The 16,713-nt window shown below is 30.5% G+C and overlaps 5 protein-coding genes across 5 annotated transcripts; 4 read left to right on the top strand and 1 right to left on the bottom strand.

Annotated features, from left to right (window-relative positions):
• The first annotated feature begins 1,464 nt into the window (after window positions 1-1,464).
• LOC119682216 (protein RER1) lies at window positions 1,465-5,050 on the top strand. The gene is made up of 4 exons (XM_038095588.1): window positions 1,465-2,003; window positions 2,129-2,339; window positions 3,547-3,761; window positions 3,827-5,050. Exons 1-4 carry the CDS (start codon window positions 1,932-1,934, stop codon window positions 3,908-3,910), a joined length of 582 nt encoding a protein of 193 aa, XP_037951516.1. The 5' UTR covers window positions 1,465-1,931; the 3' UTR covers window positions 3,911-5,050.
• A 1,482-nt stretch (window positions 5,051-6,532) lies between these two features.
• On the top strand, window positions 6,533-8,758 carry LOC119677575 (sterol O-acyltransferase 1-like). The gene is made up of 4 exons (XM_038088980.1): window positions 6,533-6,696; window positions 6,779-7,181; window positions 7,239-7,387; window positions 7,451-8,758. The coding sequence occupies exons 1-4, from the start codon at window positions 6,633-6,635 to the stop codon at window positions 8,479-8,481; spliced, it is 1,647 nt and encodes a 548-aa protein (XP_037944908.1). The 5' UTR covers window positions 6,533-6,632; the 3' UTR covers window positions 8,482-8,758.
• Window positions 8,759-9,836: 1,078 nt separating this feature from the next.
• LOC119677574 (sterol O-acyltransferase 1-like) lies at window positions 9,837-12,273 on the top strand. The gene is made up of 4 exons (XM_038088979.1): window positions 9,837-10,053; window positions 10,111-10,603; window positions 10,662-10,810; window positions 10,867-12,273. Exons 1-4 carry the CDS (start codon window positions 10,017-10,019, stop codon window positions 11,898-11,900), a joined length of 1,713 nt encoding a protein of 570 aa, XP_037944907.1. The 5' UTR covers window positions 9,837-10,016; the 3' UTR covers window positions 11,901-12,273.
• A 389-nt stretch (window positions 12,274-12,662) lies between these two features.
• On the top strand, window positions 12,663-13,358 carry LOC119677576 (eukaryotic translation initiation factor 5A-like). The gene is made up of 2 exons (XM_038088981.1): window positions 12,663-12,764; window positions 12,818-13,358. Exon 2 carries the CDS (start codon window positions 12,818-12,820, stop codon window positions 13,286-13,288), a length of 471 nt encoding a protein of 156 aa, XP_037944909.1. The 5' UTR covers window positions 12,663-12,764; the 3' UTR covers window positions 13,289-13,358.
• Window positions 13,359-13,397: 39 nt separating this feature from the next.
• LOC119677573 (sterol O-acyltransferase 1-like) lies at window positions 13,398-15,860 on the bottom strand. Its single transcript, XM_038088978.1, has 4 exons — window positions 15,548-15,860; window positions 14,914-15,403; window positions 14,707-14,855; window positions 13,398-14,643 (listed from the first exon to the last, which is right to left on the bottom strand). The coding sequence occupies exons 1-4, from the start codon at window positions 15,591-15,593 to the stop codon at window positions 13,616-13,618; spliced, it is 1,713 nt and encodes a 570-aa protein (XP_037944906.1). The 5' UTR covers window positions 15,594-15,860; the 3' UTR covers window positions 13,398-13,615.
• Window positions 15,861-16,713: the final 853 nt, after the last annotated feature.

Here is a 16,713-nt window from a genome sequence, read left to right as displayed (position 1 = left end):
TATTTATCTTTATGTGTAAAAATATTTAGTATACTATTATAACTATTATAATAGGTGTACTTAAATCTAAGTTATTAAAGAAATTATGAATTCTGATCCAAAGATTTTATATATGTAAGTGAAATATTTAATAAGTTAATAAAAGAAACTTAACAAAATAATAATCGTTTATATACTCGTATTTATTTATTGATAGAACGGTTTAGAAATAATTATATAATATATACAAGATTATTATAAAAAATTAAGTAATTTGGATATTGGCGTTCAATTTTTCATGTGACATCATTCATGATTCAAATATGTACCTTACTATATAATTAAGCGAATCTGTTTATCATAACTTTATAACATAAGAATTTGTCTTTATATTTTAATTAAATTGACAGCAGATGATGAAAATCTATCATTTGAATGGAGACATATGTCTCATTAATGCAATAATCAGAGAGTTTAGTTGAAATTAAATTAAATAAAACTTTGATTGCATCACTCATCTTTTTACCATCCTTTCTTATCCACTCCATCAATTAAAAAAATAATGACCTTTCATTAAAATACAATAATAACATTTTATCAAAAGCAAATTTAAAGCAAATAACCATCTGCTTCAACAATAAAACTCAACTCACGCATTGCATCTAAATCGAATGTCAATATTTTAGTTGCAGAAATTTAGATATTATAAATGTTTAAATAAGAAAAAATCTTATATATTATTACAAAAAATCTTTAAAACCTTCAAATTTTAACATCACACGCTTTAATCACTTATACTGCGTTTACATTGTGAGATGAAGAGACCGATAATAAGTTAATCTTCATTTTTAATCTCTACAGTTTACATTATATATTGGAGATTAATTTTGATGTATCTCTTGTTGTGTTTTGTTTCGTGTGCTTGTTAAATTTCTGTAAATAAAGCATTTAATTACAATTTTGTGCAAAAAAGTTGTAATATAAAGTTAATAAATAGTTTTATAACAATAATTTAATAATAATAATAATAACAAATTTTAGTTATAATTATGTGCAAAACTATTATTAAATAAATATATTAAGAATTTACTCACTTCCGCATTTTCAAATTTTTGAATATTTGTTTGTTTTGAATAGATGTTGACATTTATTTTCCAATTCTTTGCAGAGTTGTACAGATAAATAATCACCATTTCTAAGGAGATAAAAACTTAATCTCGACCAAATGAAGATTAACTTTTGTGTGGGAATTCTGAAATTAAACAACGTGGTTAGTACTTTAATCTCGATTTTTGCTTTAATCTACTTTTAGTCACACAATGTAAACGCCGTATAAACGCTATATTACTTATAAGTGAAACATTTTTACAATATAGTAAAAATTTTTTAATTACTGAATTGAATAAACTGGCATCACTATTCACTTTGACGTTTTTAAATGATTGAAACCGCAACCAACTTAGTTTTATTTGGCTATCTCTTTTGTACACACCTTTTTGACATAAATGACGTGGTGAAAAGAAAATTGAAGCCGACATTGAAAGTGAACATTTTTTTAACTTTCTTCACTATATTTAGTAATATCATAGAGAAAAGTGAAAGATGTGTTAGAAACAGCTAAAATCATGTAATTTTTAAAAAAATCGTATTCTATTTGTATGATTTAACGGCGTTCAGATTTTTCATTTCATACGTGCTATAACCAAAAAAAATCAGCCCTTATTAAAATAATAAAAGCAACCGGAGAAACGTCACCTCAAAGCAGAATTAGTGCAGAAAGAAAAAAAATAACAAAAATGTTATAAATTGGTGCATTGAAATATCAAAATTAGAATATATCCAATTGCAATATTTTTCAATTTTTTATTTAAATAAACATAATTTGTTTTTTTTAACAATATTAACAATAAGTTTGGTAGTATTAAGTAGTAAAACAATCATAACACATTATTATGATGAATGAAGACACGAGTTCGACGTCGTCCAGTGGCGGCGTTAAAAAATTTTTCCAGCGCTTTTCACAAGTGAGTGAAGAATGGTTAACATGTTAATTGTGTTTAAAAAAATTGTAAAAATTAAAAAAAAAATTAATTTTGATGTAATGTCAAAAATTAATGAAAACAAGAAATTATGAATAAAATTATTTTAGATGTATCAGTCGACGCTTGATCGTTGGACACCGCATGCAAAACTTCGTTGGATTGGTGCTGGCGTTCTTGTATTACTCTTCCTGCTGCGCATATTCGTCTACCAGGGCTGGTACATAGTTTGCTACGCGCTGGGCATTTATCATTTAAATTTATTTATTGCATTTTTAACACCAAAAATAGATCCAGAATTCGATCCATACGAAAATGATGGTAAGTAAACATAATTCAATCTTGTCTGTCCGCGTGAGCTCCTTCCAAAATGATATTATTAATATTTATATACTTGCATACTCATAACTTAACTGCAAGCTAATATGGCCACGTATGGCATGACATGCAAAAATAATTGCCTTGTCACTCATAGTAAAATTAATTATATTATTGTTTATGCAAAGCCACTTCCATTTAACCCCTTTTTAAGCATGTGCTACGTTAATAGTTTATTGATTTTTTAAAATTATTAGCCTTGCCTAAAAACATGAATAAGTAGTTTCTGTTTGCAAATTAATGAACCACACAAAAAGTTAATCAATAAATTTTTAGATAATTTAAATAATCAAGTAAGTAATTTTGTGCTAATTAATCTTAGTTACTCATATCTATATAGATTTATTTCATTTAAAATTCAACACGAGCAACTTGAATAGTAGAATTTGTACGTTTTATACGTCACTATAGACATGAAAATAGAGAATATGTAGGTTTTTTTTTAATAATGAATGAATAACAAAAACAATAGCTTCATTAAATATTATAGTATTTTTGCTCTTTTTGAGAGACACCTTAAGATCTCCAGTTCATGTTTCAAAAATACTAAAACTATTTTGTTTCGAAATTCCTTACAAAAAATTAAATTTTAAATATTAACTAAATTGGACCCCACAAGATTAAATAATTTAAGATATATAATTTGATATCAATAGCAATCGTTTTAAACTTTATAAAATCTAATTTAAACTAGTCAGCTTTTGACCGCGGTTATTTTCTTTTGACAATAATCAGATTTGAGGTCAGTTATTGTTTAGTCTGTTGAAGTGATAAACAATAATCCAGTCAATGCGTAGAGAGGGACTATGAAGAAATCTCGCAGTTAATAGAGAGTAAAAGTGCTCAAGTGCCTCCACAGTAAAACTGACTCAGCTAGCCTCCACATAATTAACAATTAAAACTGTATATTTTTATTTTAATATTTAATATTTTTAATGTTCAGTTTTGCTTAATCTCAATCTTAAGTTTTGCTCTTAAGAATATATTTTTTACTCAATATACTAACGCTTCCAGTTATGTGCTATATACGTTATAATGAAATCCAGGACTAAAAAAGATTTCAATTAAATTATGAATTCAGTTTTTTTTGCTATTTTTCCATTTTGTTTTGATAAAATATTTTTTTTAATAAATTGTATAATCTTTTTAGATGATGGACCAAATTTACCGACACGCAATAATGAAGAGTTCCGACCGTTTATAAGACGCTTGCCGGAGTTTAAATTTTGGTTGTCAATTACGAAAAGTACAATTATTGGTCTGACATGTACATTCTTCGATTTCTTCAATGTGCCTGTGTTCTGGCCAATACTGGTGATGTATTTCATAACACTATTCTGCATAACAATGAAACGACAAATAAAAGTATGTTTCTTAATAAAAATTTTTTTTAAAAAACCAACTTATCTATATGTTTATCTTCCTTTTAGCATATGATAAAATACCGGTACTTGCCATTTACACGCAATAAGCCCCGCTACCAACGTGTGGTTGAACCAACACCAGCAAAGTGACAATTAACCGCACAGTCACTGCAAAAACCAAACGACAAATCGCAACAGGATACATCGACCGATAACAATATATATCCTACAACAACAACAACAACATCAACAACAACAGCAGCAGCAGCTATCACAACACCAATTGCAACAGCAACAGCAACAACAGAAGGTACAATAAATGTCGCAAAACCACCGCAAATAATCGCAATTGAGGAATAAGAGCCAAGTATCAATTGAGATGTAAAAACGAAACAAATGCAAAACTTCTAAATATTTATTTAAAAAGTTTTTAGAGAAATTTTTAATTTTTCTTTTCGGTTATAAGTAATACTTTTTGTTGCTATGTTTAGTTTAAAATCGTTGTGAGCTAATATGCTTTATTGTTTTTAATTTGGACAAACGCTGCTTGCGTGCTATTGTTGTAGCAACCGCACTTGTAGGCAACTGTTTTGGATTTGATTAAAAACAATGGGGAATTTGTCGCGCAGTGACTCGTGCAAAGAATTGAACTTTATATTTGTAATACAATTTATTAAATTTATATATTTTTATTTGTACAATTGTAAATTAATTATGAATGTTAAATTTATATTTGTTTTATATAAAAAAATATTTTAGCAAAGTGCTGGATTTATATTATCTATAGTTATTCTTTATGAAAATATATATGTAATGAAACATGCATATATATTCATAACTTTAATTAAGCTTTTAGAACATAAATCATACTTTAAAAAAATTAAACTTTTAGCTTATATTAAAAATATAATTGTATTGTTCAGTTGCTGAACTTCTTCAATTTGGAAAAACTTATGAAATATAACATAAAGTAAACTTGAAGCAGCAATAATTGAAACTATAAATGTTTTAAGTATTTATTGTATGATGCAGTTGTTTTATGTTATAAATCCAAAATCATAACATACATGAATATAAATTAATTATATTACTTAAGCATATTTTCTGAGCCTTATTCAAATTTTACTATTCAACTGCTTTACGTTTTCCCAAATAACTTTAATTTATTATGTATTGTTTGAATATTGTTTTTATTTACTTAGCATTTGATATAGATAATGTAATAGCAAGAACATAAACAACTTAAAATTAACTATTTAAAATGAATACAAACAACAGTTTTTCAAACAATGTACTGGTTTATATTACTTTTCAGAAGCAGTCATAGATTTGTGGCTCTAATATCGGAGAGTCAATTGAGAGAGGAAGAATGTTGGGAATTGTTTTTTTAAACAGAACAAATGCAATTAAATCTTTTAACATTAGAAGTGAATATTTAAATACTTTAATCTTATTAATACGTGTTAATCAAATTTTATTTGTTATATATAAAAAGGATTAACCAAAGTACTGGGTGTATATTCTTTAATCCCCAGTAAATATTTTTTTTAGACACCATCAGTTCGGCACCTTCCAAATGCACGATGCACTGTGCATAGTACGATACAATATTAATTGGAAAACCTGTCTGCAAAATTTATTTTTTTTATTATGATGATAGACTCTAATCATAAATGAAAACTCATGACTCCATTTACGCAAATCTGGATCTAAATGGGACATCGTTTAACTTATATATTTGAAACAAAAATATATTATAATAAAATTGCTTAAAAATAAGTATAGTATTAAACGATTGCTCTTCTTAAAAACAATTGGATTTAGATAATTTTTTACTAAATATAAATATAAAATATTAATAATAAAAATAGGTTCGTGGGAGCACCTTTTTCAATCTTTTATTCCTATGACACTGTTTTCTTTTTTAAGATAGATAAGATTAATAACGTAATTAAGTAATTTTAAAACTTTCCTACTTATCACCATTTTTAAGAACACTTACAGTAATACAAAACGATAACATAAATAAACATACCGAATAAGTATTAGGGAGCAAATCGAAATGAAATAAAATCTTATTCAGGCAGGTTGTACGATGGATTCTGATTTCTGCACTTTTAACAGCTAAATATTTTTAATTCCTAAGTAAATCTAAATCATATTTTTATATTCAAAATTATGTGATAATGCCATTGAATTAGTTTAACGCATAGATGTTTACACTCACCATCAATTAAAATAAATCAGAAGACATTGTCACATCAACACAGATTGAATCTAGCTCAGGTGCGCAAAGTCCACAATATAATCGATGAGGTTAAATCATTAAAATGCATATATACCCTGTTCTAATTATCATTATTAAGTTGACTGGAATGTACACAGCTCTCTGTAGATACACACTGTTCACGAGATGCGTATAAGATTGAGTAACATTCAAAGATCGTTTGTTTTTCGAAATAGTATAAAAACAGAAAGCCATCATTCATGAACCACATAGTACCAAAATTAATATGTACGTCGGAATGTTTGTTTTTTGGTATTTATAAATTATGTTTTAAATCTTCAAGAAACCGATTTTAACAGTGTACCGCACTAACAAGTTTAGTGCAATGCACTAATTCCTAATACAACACAAAACTGGATAGCCGCGAGTATGGTATGCACATTAAAGTTTAGTAAGCTTTTGAAAACCGGCTTCAAAAGCTGATTTTCTTCAATTCACCTATAACTAAAATCAGTGAGCAGACTAAGATCAGAATACAGTATCAATGCTGACAACACTCGAGAATTATTGATTCACGCATTAACAAAAATCGCGGCCACATACAATACAATTTATCCAAAAAAGTTCAAATGAAATTATTCGAAAATGATTACGAGTTCAGCCGACAGTGAAGATGTGCATAACCTCCGAAATTCTTCCACTCAAAATGGTAACCCTGGAAGATTATATATATAAGACACTTTATGTAGACATAAAATCTTATCCACAAATATATTTGTATAATTACATAGATTCATCTGGCGATAACATCGATAAAGAATTGAACTTCTTGCGACACAAACTAGAAAAGTTCCAACATCGCATACTGAAAGATGTGATGGAAGATGTCATAAGAGAGATACATTTATATGAATTCACTAAAAATGAATTCAGGAATTTGAATCTACAATATCAAAACCGCCTATATACATCATATAATCGTGTGAGAGTAACGTCTCAGGAATCTAATAGTAACACTATTAATATTGTTAAGCAAAAACAAAGATTGCCTGAAAAGGTCTTTGTTTCACGAGAGTCTTATTTGACAGCTCTATTAGAAGTGGATCATATCAAAACAATTCTCTACATATTCTACGCTATTTTATTAGTATTATTTTTGAATACGCTTTGTTACTCATATTTTGCAGAAGAAAAGTAAGAGAATTCTGATATTTACTCTATTTCTCATCATATTGAAACTTTATATTTCAGAATAAAGATTGGACTTGACGCATTTAAATCGGGTTTTGAAAAGATCGAATATGTATTTCTGATATGGTGTTTTCAACATGTCTTTGTCTTTTTATTATATTTCGCATTCAAATTGTGGGCATCGGTACGCTCTAAACTTCATGAATTACGTAAGATGAAATTTTATTAGAAACTTCTGAATTATCTGAATTTCTTCAAATATTTTCCAATAGCTTTTCTACTATATTTCTGGTCAATCGGTTGCCTTATAATCTACATAAGCTCTCAGCTGCTATTTGGGTACGAAGCTTCTATATATTGTCTAAAATTGAACTTGCCTTTTGTATGTGGAGGTGTGCTTCTACTAGAAACTACAAGACTACTTATGAAGATGCACTCATTTGTACGTTTGAATGCAAGACGAATAATCACAGGAAATCTAAAATTGGATAGTGGTGATAACAATCTTGATAATCCATTGAACTCTTTATCAGTGCTAAAATTTAGCAATTATGTGTACTTTCTTTTCGCCCCAACGCTACTCTATCGTGACAGCTATCCGCGTACTAGGCATATCCGCTGGAAATTTGCGCTCACACGTTTCATGGAAGTTGTGGCTGTTGCTTTCATGTACAGTTATTTACACGAGAGGTACATACGTGTGTATTTCGCTAATATGTGTCTTGAGGAGCTACATGGGCCTCAAATAGTTGATAAACTGTTCGGTATGTTAATGCCCGGTGCTATCATATTTTTATGTGGTTTCTATTTGATACAACATTCCTGGCTTAACTTTACTAGTGAAATATTAAGATTTGGTGATCGTCTGTTTTACAAAAACTGGTGGAGCTTATCAGCTGTGGACGTATTCTTCCGCAGTTGGAACATTCCGATCCATGATTGGTTGTACGAGTTTATTTATAAGGATTTGTACGAATATGTTTTCAGACGTTCGAAGGCTATCGCTGCCTCATTTACATTTTTCGTTTCTGCTGCTGTCCATGAATATATTTTATCATTGGCATTTCACTCATTCTTTCCAGTCATATTTTTCTTCTTTTTTGTATTCAGTGTACCTATGTTCCTCATTGCGGGTAAAGTAAAAATCGGAAATTTTCTTTTTTGGAGTCTACAAATTCTTACCAATGGCACTATTATAACATTATATAGCATGGAATATTACGCACGTCAAAATTATCCAAGATCCCTTGAAAATTGGTCTGACTATTTGTTACCAACTATTTGGGTGTGCTACAATAAGTAAGAATATATTCTACGGGAAATACGTCAAATAGCAAGTATATACGACTATAATAGGTGATATTCTAAGTAAAGAAGACTTTAAAAAAAATACGTGTTTGTGGTGAAACTATCTATAAGCAGTTACATCGATCAATGCATGTAATTGCCGATAGAGAGAGAGAGAGAGAGATGTCTACTGCAAACCCACCTTCTTGTTAATAAATTAATTGATTGAATTAATTAGTCATTTTGCTATCATTTCAAATACACGAAAACTACAATTTATTAATAATAATATGTTTTATTTTGCAACATTAAACAATATTTAGTGTTACGAAATTATATAATTAGTGTTACGAAAATAACAGTATTGAGTCTATGATTATCACAGACCTTGTCCGTGAGACATTATCATCAGCAAATAAGTGCAAGTACTAGAAAATGAGTGGGTTATAGTTTAATGTGAAGGGAGTTGGAGTAATTAATATATAAACATGTGTCTAGGGTCAGGAATTTCGCCTCTTTATGACGAAGTCACAAATATGTTGCACTCAAGTTGGTGTGCATGCACTACAATCAAACATATAGACTATGTCATACGTAGTACAGTAGCAATTGCGTCATTAGTTAAGAATATATGAATTTAACTGCTAAAAGTAACTGTTAGGAACGTTACTGGTTGTGCGTGGGAGTCATATTATCAGAACGAGATCTGTTGGAAACCAAAAGTAATGCCTGTCGAAGAAGTGCGGTACGATATCGGTTGTCGATATTCGATGTTATGGACGTTTACTCAGTTACAAGAGTTGTCAATATTATGGATAAGCTGTGCATGCACTGCGACCTGAAAGATCTTTTATGCAGTCTGAGTTGTCAATATATTGAAGATACAAAATTAGAGATCTATGAATGCAACGCATTGGGAATTTCTGCTGGGTTTTGAAAATAACATATTTTTAAAATCGAAAAGAATGCTGTACAACTAGAGTATGACTACTGATGATATAAAGAAATCTTTGATTAAAATCAGTTTTTCTTAGTAAAGAAATATAGTTTGAAAGCACGTCGATATATAATTTTACTCATAAAGAATTTGTAATCGCCAAGCATATCTAAATTAGTTTATAATTAGTTATTATTATATAGTTATATGTTAATATCTAAATTAGTTTATAATTAGTTGCTTTATAAAAAATTAATTAGTTAATACCTAACATCGTGAAAAAATATATTACGTTGTGAAATATATAAATATATTCAGCATTCAGTCTTGATCTTGATCAATTATGTAGCGCACAATCCAATTCACGTGCAGTACGCTAATTCCAAAGAACACAAAACTGAGAAGCAAAGAGAATTTTTATCAGCTTCAGTACAGTCAGTCTAGATGCAGTGAAAGATTGTTTCACCATCTATCAAGAAACACAAAATTCACACTCGCAGTGATACGAGAAAGTAGTTTTTATATTGCATCCATCTGGTAAACATTAATCCACATATTAATAAAATTAACGGAGGAAAAATTTTTCTGTGAACCCTGCTAAGTATTAGCCAAATATGGTTGAAAGCTCTCGAAATTCTTCGATTCAAAATGGTAAAAATACATGTTTAAATTCTAAGACACATACTAAATTATTTACGGTAACACCAGAGTCAACGGAATTCACTAACCATCAAATGAAATTAAACTTTTTGCGAATGAAATTGGAGAAGTTCCAGCATCGATTACTTGAAGATGTACGTGAACGTACGACAGATTTCGTTGATGAAATTGTGGGAGAAATGGATTTCTATGAGTTCAATAACAGAGAATTTAAAAACTGGAACCTACAATATCAGAATTATGCCACTACACCACACAAACTCATGCCATCATCATCATCTGATAAATCGAAAAATCAAGCTATTAGACCTGATGCACCCACAAAAAAGACAGACAACACTGCTGCACAGGAAAGTTCAGCAAAAAGGTTACCGCAAAGATTAAAGCAAAACTTTGCTGATAAGCTCTTTGTTTCACGAGAGTCTTATTTGACAGCTCTATTCAAAGTGAATCACATCAAAACAATTCTCCATATATTCTATGTTATTTTATTGGTTTTGTTTTTGAATACGCTTTGTTACTCATATTTTGCAGAAGAAAAGTGAGAATTCTTTATTTACTATCATTTTGCATCATGATATTAAAACTTCATATTTCAGAATAAAAATTGGACTTGAGGCTTTTAAATCGGGTTTTGAAAAGATCGAATATGTTTTTGTGGTTTGGTGTTTCCAACATGTCTTTGTCTTTACAGTGTATTTCGCATTTAAAATATGGGCACTAGTGCGCTCGAAAATCTATAAAAGTGGTAAGATAAATTGACTTAACATATTTACCCAAAATTTATGGAAATTATGTATATAGATCTTATGCTGCGTTACTGGTCACTCAGTTGCCTTGCCATCTACATAAGCTCGCAGCTGTATTTTGGTTATCTAGCTTCTATATGGTGCCTAAAACTCGATTTACCTTTCGTTAGTGCAGTTGTACTTCTACTAGAAAGCACACGACTACTTATGAAGATGCACTCATATGTACGTTTAATTGCGGCGAAAGTAATCACTGGAAAGTTGAAAGTAGATGATAGCGCTGAAGACACTAGCGATAATGGTTTGTTCCTAATACCAAAGTTTGGGAGGTATCTGTATTTCCTTTTCGCACCCACATTAATCTATCGAGATAGTTATCCACGTACTTCACATATACGTTGGAAATTCGCACTGACACGTCTGATGGAAGTTGTGGCTGTTGCTTTCATTTGCAGCTATTTACACGAAAGATACATACGGGCACATTTCCTAAATATGTGTCTTGAGGAAGTGCATGTTTCCACAGTAATTGTCAAGATATTTGGTATGTTTATGCCAAGTATTATTATATTTTTATGCGGTTTCTATACTGTACTACATTCTTGGCTGAACTTTACTGCCGAAATATTACGATTTGGAGATCGTCTATTTTACAAAGACTGGTGGACTTCATCATCTTTCGACGCATATTACCGTAACTGGAACATTGTGGTGCATGATTGGTTGTACGAGTTCATTTACAAGGATTTTTATCAACATGTTTTAAAAGGATCCAAAGCTGCTGCTGCTTTTATGGTCTTTCTCATATCTGCTGTTGTTCATGAACATATTTTGTCTCTTGCATTGCAATCTTTCTTTCCGGTCTTATTCTTCTTCTTCTTTGTATTCAGTGTTCCTATGTTCTACATAACACGTAATTTGCCCAAAACTTTTGGAAATGTACTTTTATGGGGTTTATTGGTTGTAGGCAATGGTATTGTTATTTCTCTATATAGCATGGAATATTATGCAAGCCAAAATTTTCTAAGATCCTATGAAAGCTGGTTTGACTATTTTATACCAACTGTTTGGGTTTGCTATAATAAATGAGAATGGGTTTTATATAAACGGTATATTAGTGTTAAATATATATTAGTGGTTAATAATATAAATAAACACTCCAAATTACAATGTTCGTTTAATATTAATAACATTTCTCCTTTTTTACTGTAACCTTCTGGTCTATTGTGCCCCTTCTGTGTTTAAAGTAAGTCTTTAAGCCCTTTTGCAACGATAAAAAGTAGTATAGAAGTTTTATAAAGTTTTATTGCCTCTACCGTAAAAGTACACATTCTCAAAAGTCTATTCCGTATGTGCATTAGCGCCGGGCATCCTAACAGCACATGTTAGGCTGACTCCTCAATTAACATATCAAGTCATTAAAATTAATTAAGTAAAAAATTCGCAATAAATAAAATATATAAAATTTGTTTGATTTTTTTTTAATTCAGAAGTTCTTATCCTTGTATTTATTTTATATTAGCTTGTCGAAGCGCTGATGTTATATTAGACGAAGAATCCGTAGATCAATATTCTATTAAATTTTTTTTTGAAAATAGAAAAAAATAAATATTATTTTATGGGAGTTTTTTACAGAAATAATTTTTCTTATTTGCCAACATTTTTTTTCCTTCTCTTTTCATACTTCTCGTCTCTGTTGTATTTTTTTTTTCATGCGTCTACGCGCATATATAAACATGATTATATATCACAGTTGCTGAGAAGTAATTTATCTGCTTAAAATTTAGAAAACTGAGGATCAATAAGTAAATATAATATAATGACAAATATTTTTTGACACTTTTTCATTTATTTTCTTGACACTTTCCAAAAACTTTCTAAAACAATTATTTTAAACAGAAATTTTATATTAAATTGAGTAATTTTATTCGTGTTAAAGAATCGACCAGGAAGGTGATAAATGAAGTTAATAAGATAACAATCAGACCTCTATTTTTTTTTCATAGATGGCTGACTTGGATGATGATTTCGATACTGCCGAATCTGGTGCAGCAGATCGTTACCCAGTGCAGTGTTCAGCTTTGCGTAAAAATGGTTATGTTATACTGAAGGGGCGTCCTTGTAAGATTGTGGACATGTCAACCTCAAAGACTGGTAAACATGGTCACGCCAAGGCACATATCGTTGGCATTGATATATTTAATGGTAAAAAGTACGAAGATATTTGCCCCACCTCACACAATATGGATGTGCCCAATATTAAGAAAGAGGAGTACCAGTTAACTGATATAAGCGATGATGGCTACTTGGCATTGATGTCTGATAACGGTGAGCTACGCGAAGACCTGAAAATACCAGATGGTGAGCTTGGGGAATGCTTAAAATCAGATTTCAATAAGGGTTATGCAGTCGTTTGCATGGTACTCAAGGCTTGTGGTGAGGAGTGCGTAATGAGTAGTAAAATTCAAAATAATTAAAGCAACAGCCAGTAGGGATCTTTCATTAGTTGTGTTGCGGTGACTTAAACAATAAAATTTATAAAATTGACGTAAAGTTTTATATTTGCTTATATTTAAAAACTATTGGTTAAAATAAATAATAATATAAAAACATACTTCTCAACTTATTGCATAAGACTTAATCTACATTTTTATTACTATAACTATAACGTCAATGCGCAATATTAAAAATTTTGTAACTAAATTATATTAATTATAGACATCATAAACTTTACAGGTATTGCATGAAAAGTAGAAAAAACTTAATTATATATTTGTATCACAATCTTGCCGGTGAATAAACAGTTAAGATCTGTAACAGCTCCACACTGATGGAATTAACAAATCGACCCAACTATTATTCGTTCTAGCACAATTTCGCCGTGCGTACACCTCCATACTGTAAAGCGAAAAAACTATGCTGTTGCCAATTATTAAAGAGCCCCAGAGAAATAAGTTACCAAAGTTTTTTGCTTTATGGAACGCTTGGCGTGTTAAGAATATCAGTGGCACACTTATAACTGCGAAACATACAAACATTACCGGAAAGAAGTACTGCAGAGCGAATGAGATTATGTGCTCATGTACAATGGCTGATATCAGAAACACCGTAAGCGATGCAGCTGTTTTGGATCCTTTGAAAACATAATTTATGAAATCTTTGTAGATGTATTCATAAAGCCAATCATGAACAACAATGTTCCAGTCCCTATAATAAGCTTCCAACGAAGATGAAGTCCACCAATTCTTGTAAAACATGCGGTCTCCGAAGCGTAACAGCTCAGCAGTGAAGTTAAGCCACGAATGTAATATCAAATAGAATCCGCTAAGGAACATAACAATACTGGGCATAATCATACCAAACAACTTTGGAATCAATGTGGAAAAATTAAGCTCTTCAATACCGTAATCGTGAAAATTAGCTTTGATGTGGCGTTCATGTATGTAACTATAGAGGAATGCTGTAGCCACCACTTCCATTAAACGAGATATGGCGAACTTCCAACGAATTTGTGTGGTACGCGGATAACTATCACGATAAAGCAATGTAGGCGCGAATAAAAAATATAGATAGCAGCTGAACGGCGGTAAATTCGATAAACTCTGTGTTTTCTGTTCCGACTTTAATTTTCCGGTAACAACTCTTGCGGCATTGGTGCGCACATATGCATGCATTTTCATCAACAGACGTGTGCTCTCTAATAAGAGAACAGATGCTGTCACGAATGGTAAGTCCAGTTTGAGACAAGCTGCTGAAGCTATATACCCGAAAAGTAATTGGAAGCTTACATAAACAACTAAACAGCAGATGGACCAAAGACGTAATAAGTTGTCTGAAGAAAGAAAGCCGGAAAAAGTTTTAGACATTTCTTGATAGTTTCAATCAATCAGTTTACCTTGCTTGTGTAGCTTATCACGTATATAGGCCCAACACTTAAATGCATAATAAAGTCCGAAAATGAATACATGATCGACCAACCAAATTGCCAAAACGTAGTGTATTTTATTTAGGCCAGATTTAAAAGTGCCCAGACCAAAATTAACTCTGTAATGTGAAAAACAAATTAACTACATTATATATAATTAGAGAATCTAATTCTCACCTCCCCTCCACAAAATAGTCGTGACATATGCTATTCATAAAAAATACGAACAATATTATATAGAATATGTGGTATATAGCTTTCATGTGATCGACTTCCAAAAGCGCAGTTAAGTATGATTCACGTGTCACAAAAATCTTATCAGGTAGCATGCGTTTTGTGGTATTTTTCGTAGAGCAGTCTCTTTTGGACTGTGCTGAATCAACAACATTTCTATCTAGAGTACTATCTGTTACATGTCTATCACTTTCCTTTAAAGTGCGATTACTCCAAGTGGTAGAGTGTTGTCTTCGTTCTATGGGTGACTGAGCGAAGTGCTTGAATTCATTTATTTGTAAATCACGTTGACGTATCTGTTGCATTATTTCATCTCTAATACTCGATATGCGCTTTTCGATATCCTTAACAATGTTATCCTGAAATTGTTCTAACTTATCGCAGACATAATGTAATTCCATTGTTCTATCTGTGGAATCGCTTGTATTTGAATCTGCAATATGATTGAATTTTGGTTATAATTCAGCTATGTTAATAATTTAATTTATATCAGTTCCGTAACTCTCAACTCTACAAAGCACTAAGATTTTAATATTAAACAATATTAAAATCATTTTAATAGATCATGGTTATTTACCAGTTGCACTTGTGAGTCGATCATTCCTAAACACTTTTTCGACCATTTTAAGGTATACGCGTCAATTATTATTTATTCACGTAATTTGCTTGTTTTCGTATTATTATAATAATTAATTGTAAACTAATTAAATTACAATTTTTATTATTAAGTTTAATTGTTAACAAATCCGCTGTTAATTCTAGTCCCACAACCGTCCGGCTTGACGTCTTTATAAAAACTGATGGATGGCTTCATCAACCGTTTTTTTATATCAATGAAGAGCTGTTGCACTAAGCAGTTTTTTAAGAGTTTGCACTTAAAATGTGTTAATGCTAATGCTAAACTCTCTGATAACGGCCAGTTCAATTTTTTTATTTCATTTTTTTTGTTGGATTACATGTATTGATAAGCCTACAAAATCAAAATTATAATAAAGAGCAGGTACGGATTTCTATATGGGTAAGTCATTCTTGCGATGAGGAAACTTACTCAAACAAATATGTATGCAAATCATGAGTACATATATCAATAGGAATTAAGATGGGTTGGACATATGATAAGAATACCGGATATGAGAGTACCACTTATGATTTATGAGAAAGAAGTAGGAACCATCAGAAGAAGAGGGCGACCAAAAAAACGATGGAGAGACAGTGTGCAACAAGACTTAGAAGAAATTAACATAAGAAATTGGAGAACAAAAGCAAAAAACAGAGAACAATGGAAGACTGTTATTAAATAGGCTTAGGTGTATAATCACGGATGATGATGATGAAATTTCCATAAGAATACATTAAAGTAAATTATTATGATTTTGTTTCTGCTGCATGCACTCTTTCCTTGTTGATGAATTTTATATAACCGTAATTATAATATAGGAATGATATCTTATCAAATGTCAGTAGAGTTTTATATAATAGTAAAAATAGAAAATCGTAAATAGTTACATAAAAACTTTTTCCATAAGAAAATTTTGTATAATTTAAATACGAGTATTTAAAATTAAACAATCTACAATGATTAAGAAGTCAAGAGCCGTCAGTGACTGAAATAATTGCAGAGCGTCTATCTAGCTAACTTTATAGTGACCGCTTATGTAATGTTCAACCAAAATTAACACAAAGACAAATTAAATCTAGATTTATAGATTCAGCATTCAATTATAAAAAAGTCTCTTATTATAG

The sequence above is a fragment of the Teleopsis dalmanni genome, chromosome 2, assembly GCF_002237135.1.
Source record: "Teleopsis dalmanni isolate 2A chromosome 2, ASM223713v2, whole genome shotgun sequence".
NCBI lineage: Eukaryota > Metazoa > Arthropoda > Insecta > Diptera > Diopsidae > Teleopsis > Teleopsis dalmanni.
This window is presented reverse-complemented; position numbering and strand designations above follow the sequence as displayed.

Bases quoted from the DNA above. Each gene is read 5' to 3' on its own strand.
- LOC119682216 (XM_038095588.1), top strand. From the start codon at position 1,932: ATGATGAATGAAGACACGAGTTCGACGTCGTCCAGTGGCGGCGTTAAA. The intron at 2,004-2,128 runs GTGAGTGAAGAA...AAATTATTTTAG, and splicing joins TTTTCCAGCGCTTTTCACAA to ATGTATCAGTCGACGCTTGA. The intron at 2,340-3,546 runs GTAAGTAAACAT...TAATCTTTTTAG, and splicing joins CGATCCATACGAAAATGATG to ATGATGGACCAAATTTACCG.
- LOC119677575 (XM_038088980.1), top strand. From the start codon at position 6,633: ATGATTACGAGTTCAGCCGACAGTGAAGATGTGCATAACCTCCGAAAT. The intron at 6,697-6,778 runs GTAACCCTGGAA...ATAATTACATAG, and splicing joins AAATTCTTCCACTCAAAATG to ATTCATCTGGCGATAACATC. The intron at 7,182-7,238 runs GTAAGAGAATTC...TTTATATTTCAG, and splicing joins TCATATTTTGCAGAAGAAAA to AATAAAGATTGGACTTGACG.
- LOC119677574 (XM_038088979.1), top strand. From the start codon at position 10,017: ATGGTTGAAAGCTCTCGAAATTCTTCGATTCAAAATG. The intron at 10,054-10,110 runs GTAAAAATACAT...CGGTAACACCAG, and splicing joins AAATTCTTCGATTCAAAATG to AGTCAACGGAATTCACTAAC. The intron at 10,604-10,661 runs GTGAGAATTCTT...TTCATATTTCAG, and splicing joins TCATATTTTGCAGAAGAAAA to AATAAAAATTGGACTTGAGG.
- LOC119677576 (XM_038088981.1), top strand. From the start codon at position 12,818: ATGGCTGACTTGGATGATGATTTCGATACTGCCGAATCTGGTGCAGCA.
- LOC119677573 (XM_038088978.1), bottom strand. From the start codon at position 15,593: ATGGTCGAAAAAGTGTTTAGGAATGATCGACTCACAAGTGCAACTG. The intron at 14,856-14,913 runs GTGAGAATTAGA...TTCACATTACAG, and splicing joins GACTATTTTGTGGAGGGGAG to AGTTAATTTTGGTCTGGGCA. The intron at 14,644-14,706 runs GTAAACTGATTG...TTCTTTCTTCAG, and splicing joins TGATAAGCTACACAAGCAAG to ACAACTTATTACGTCTTTGG.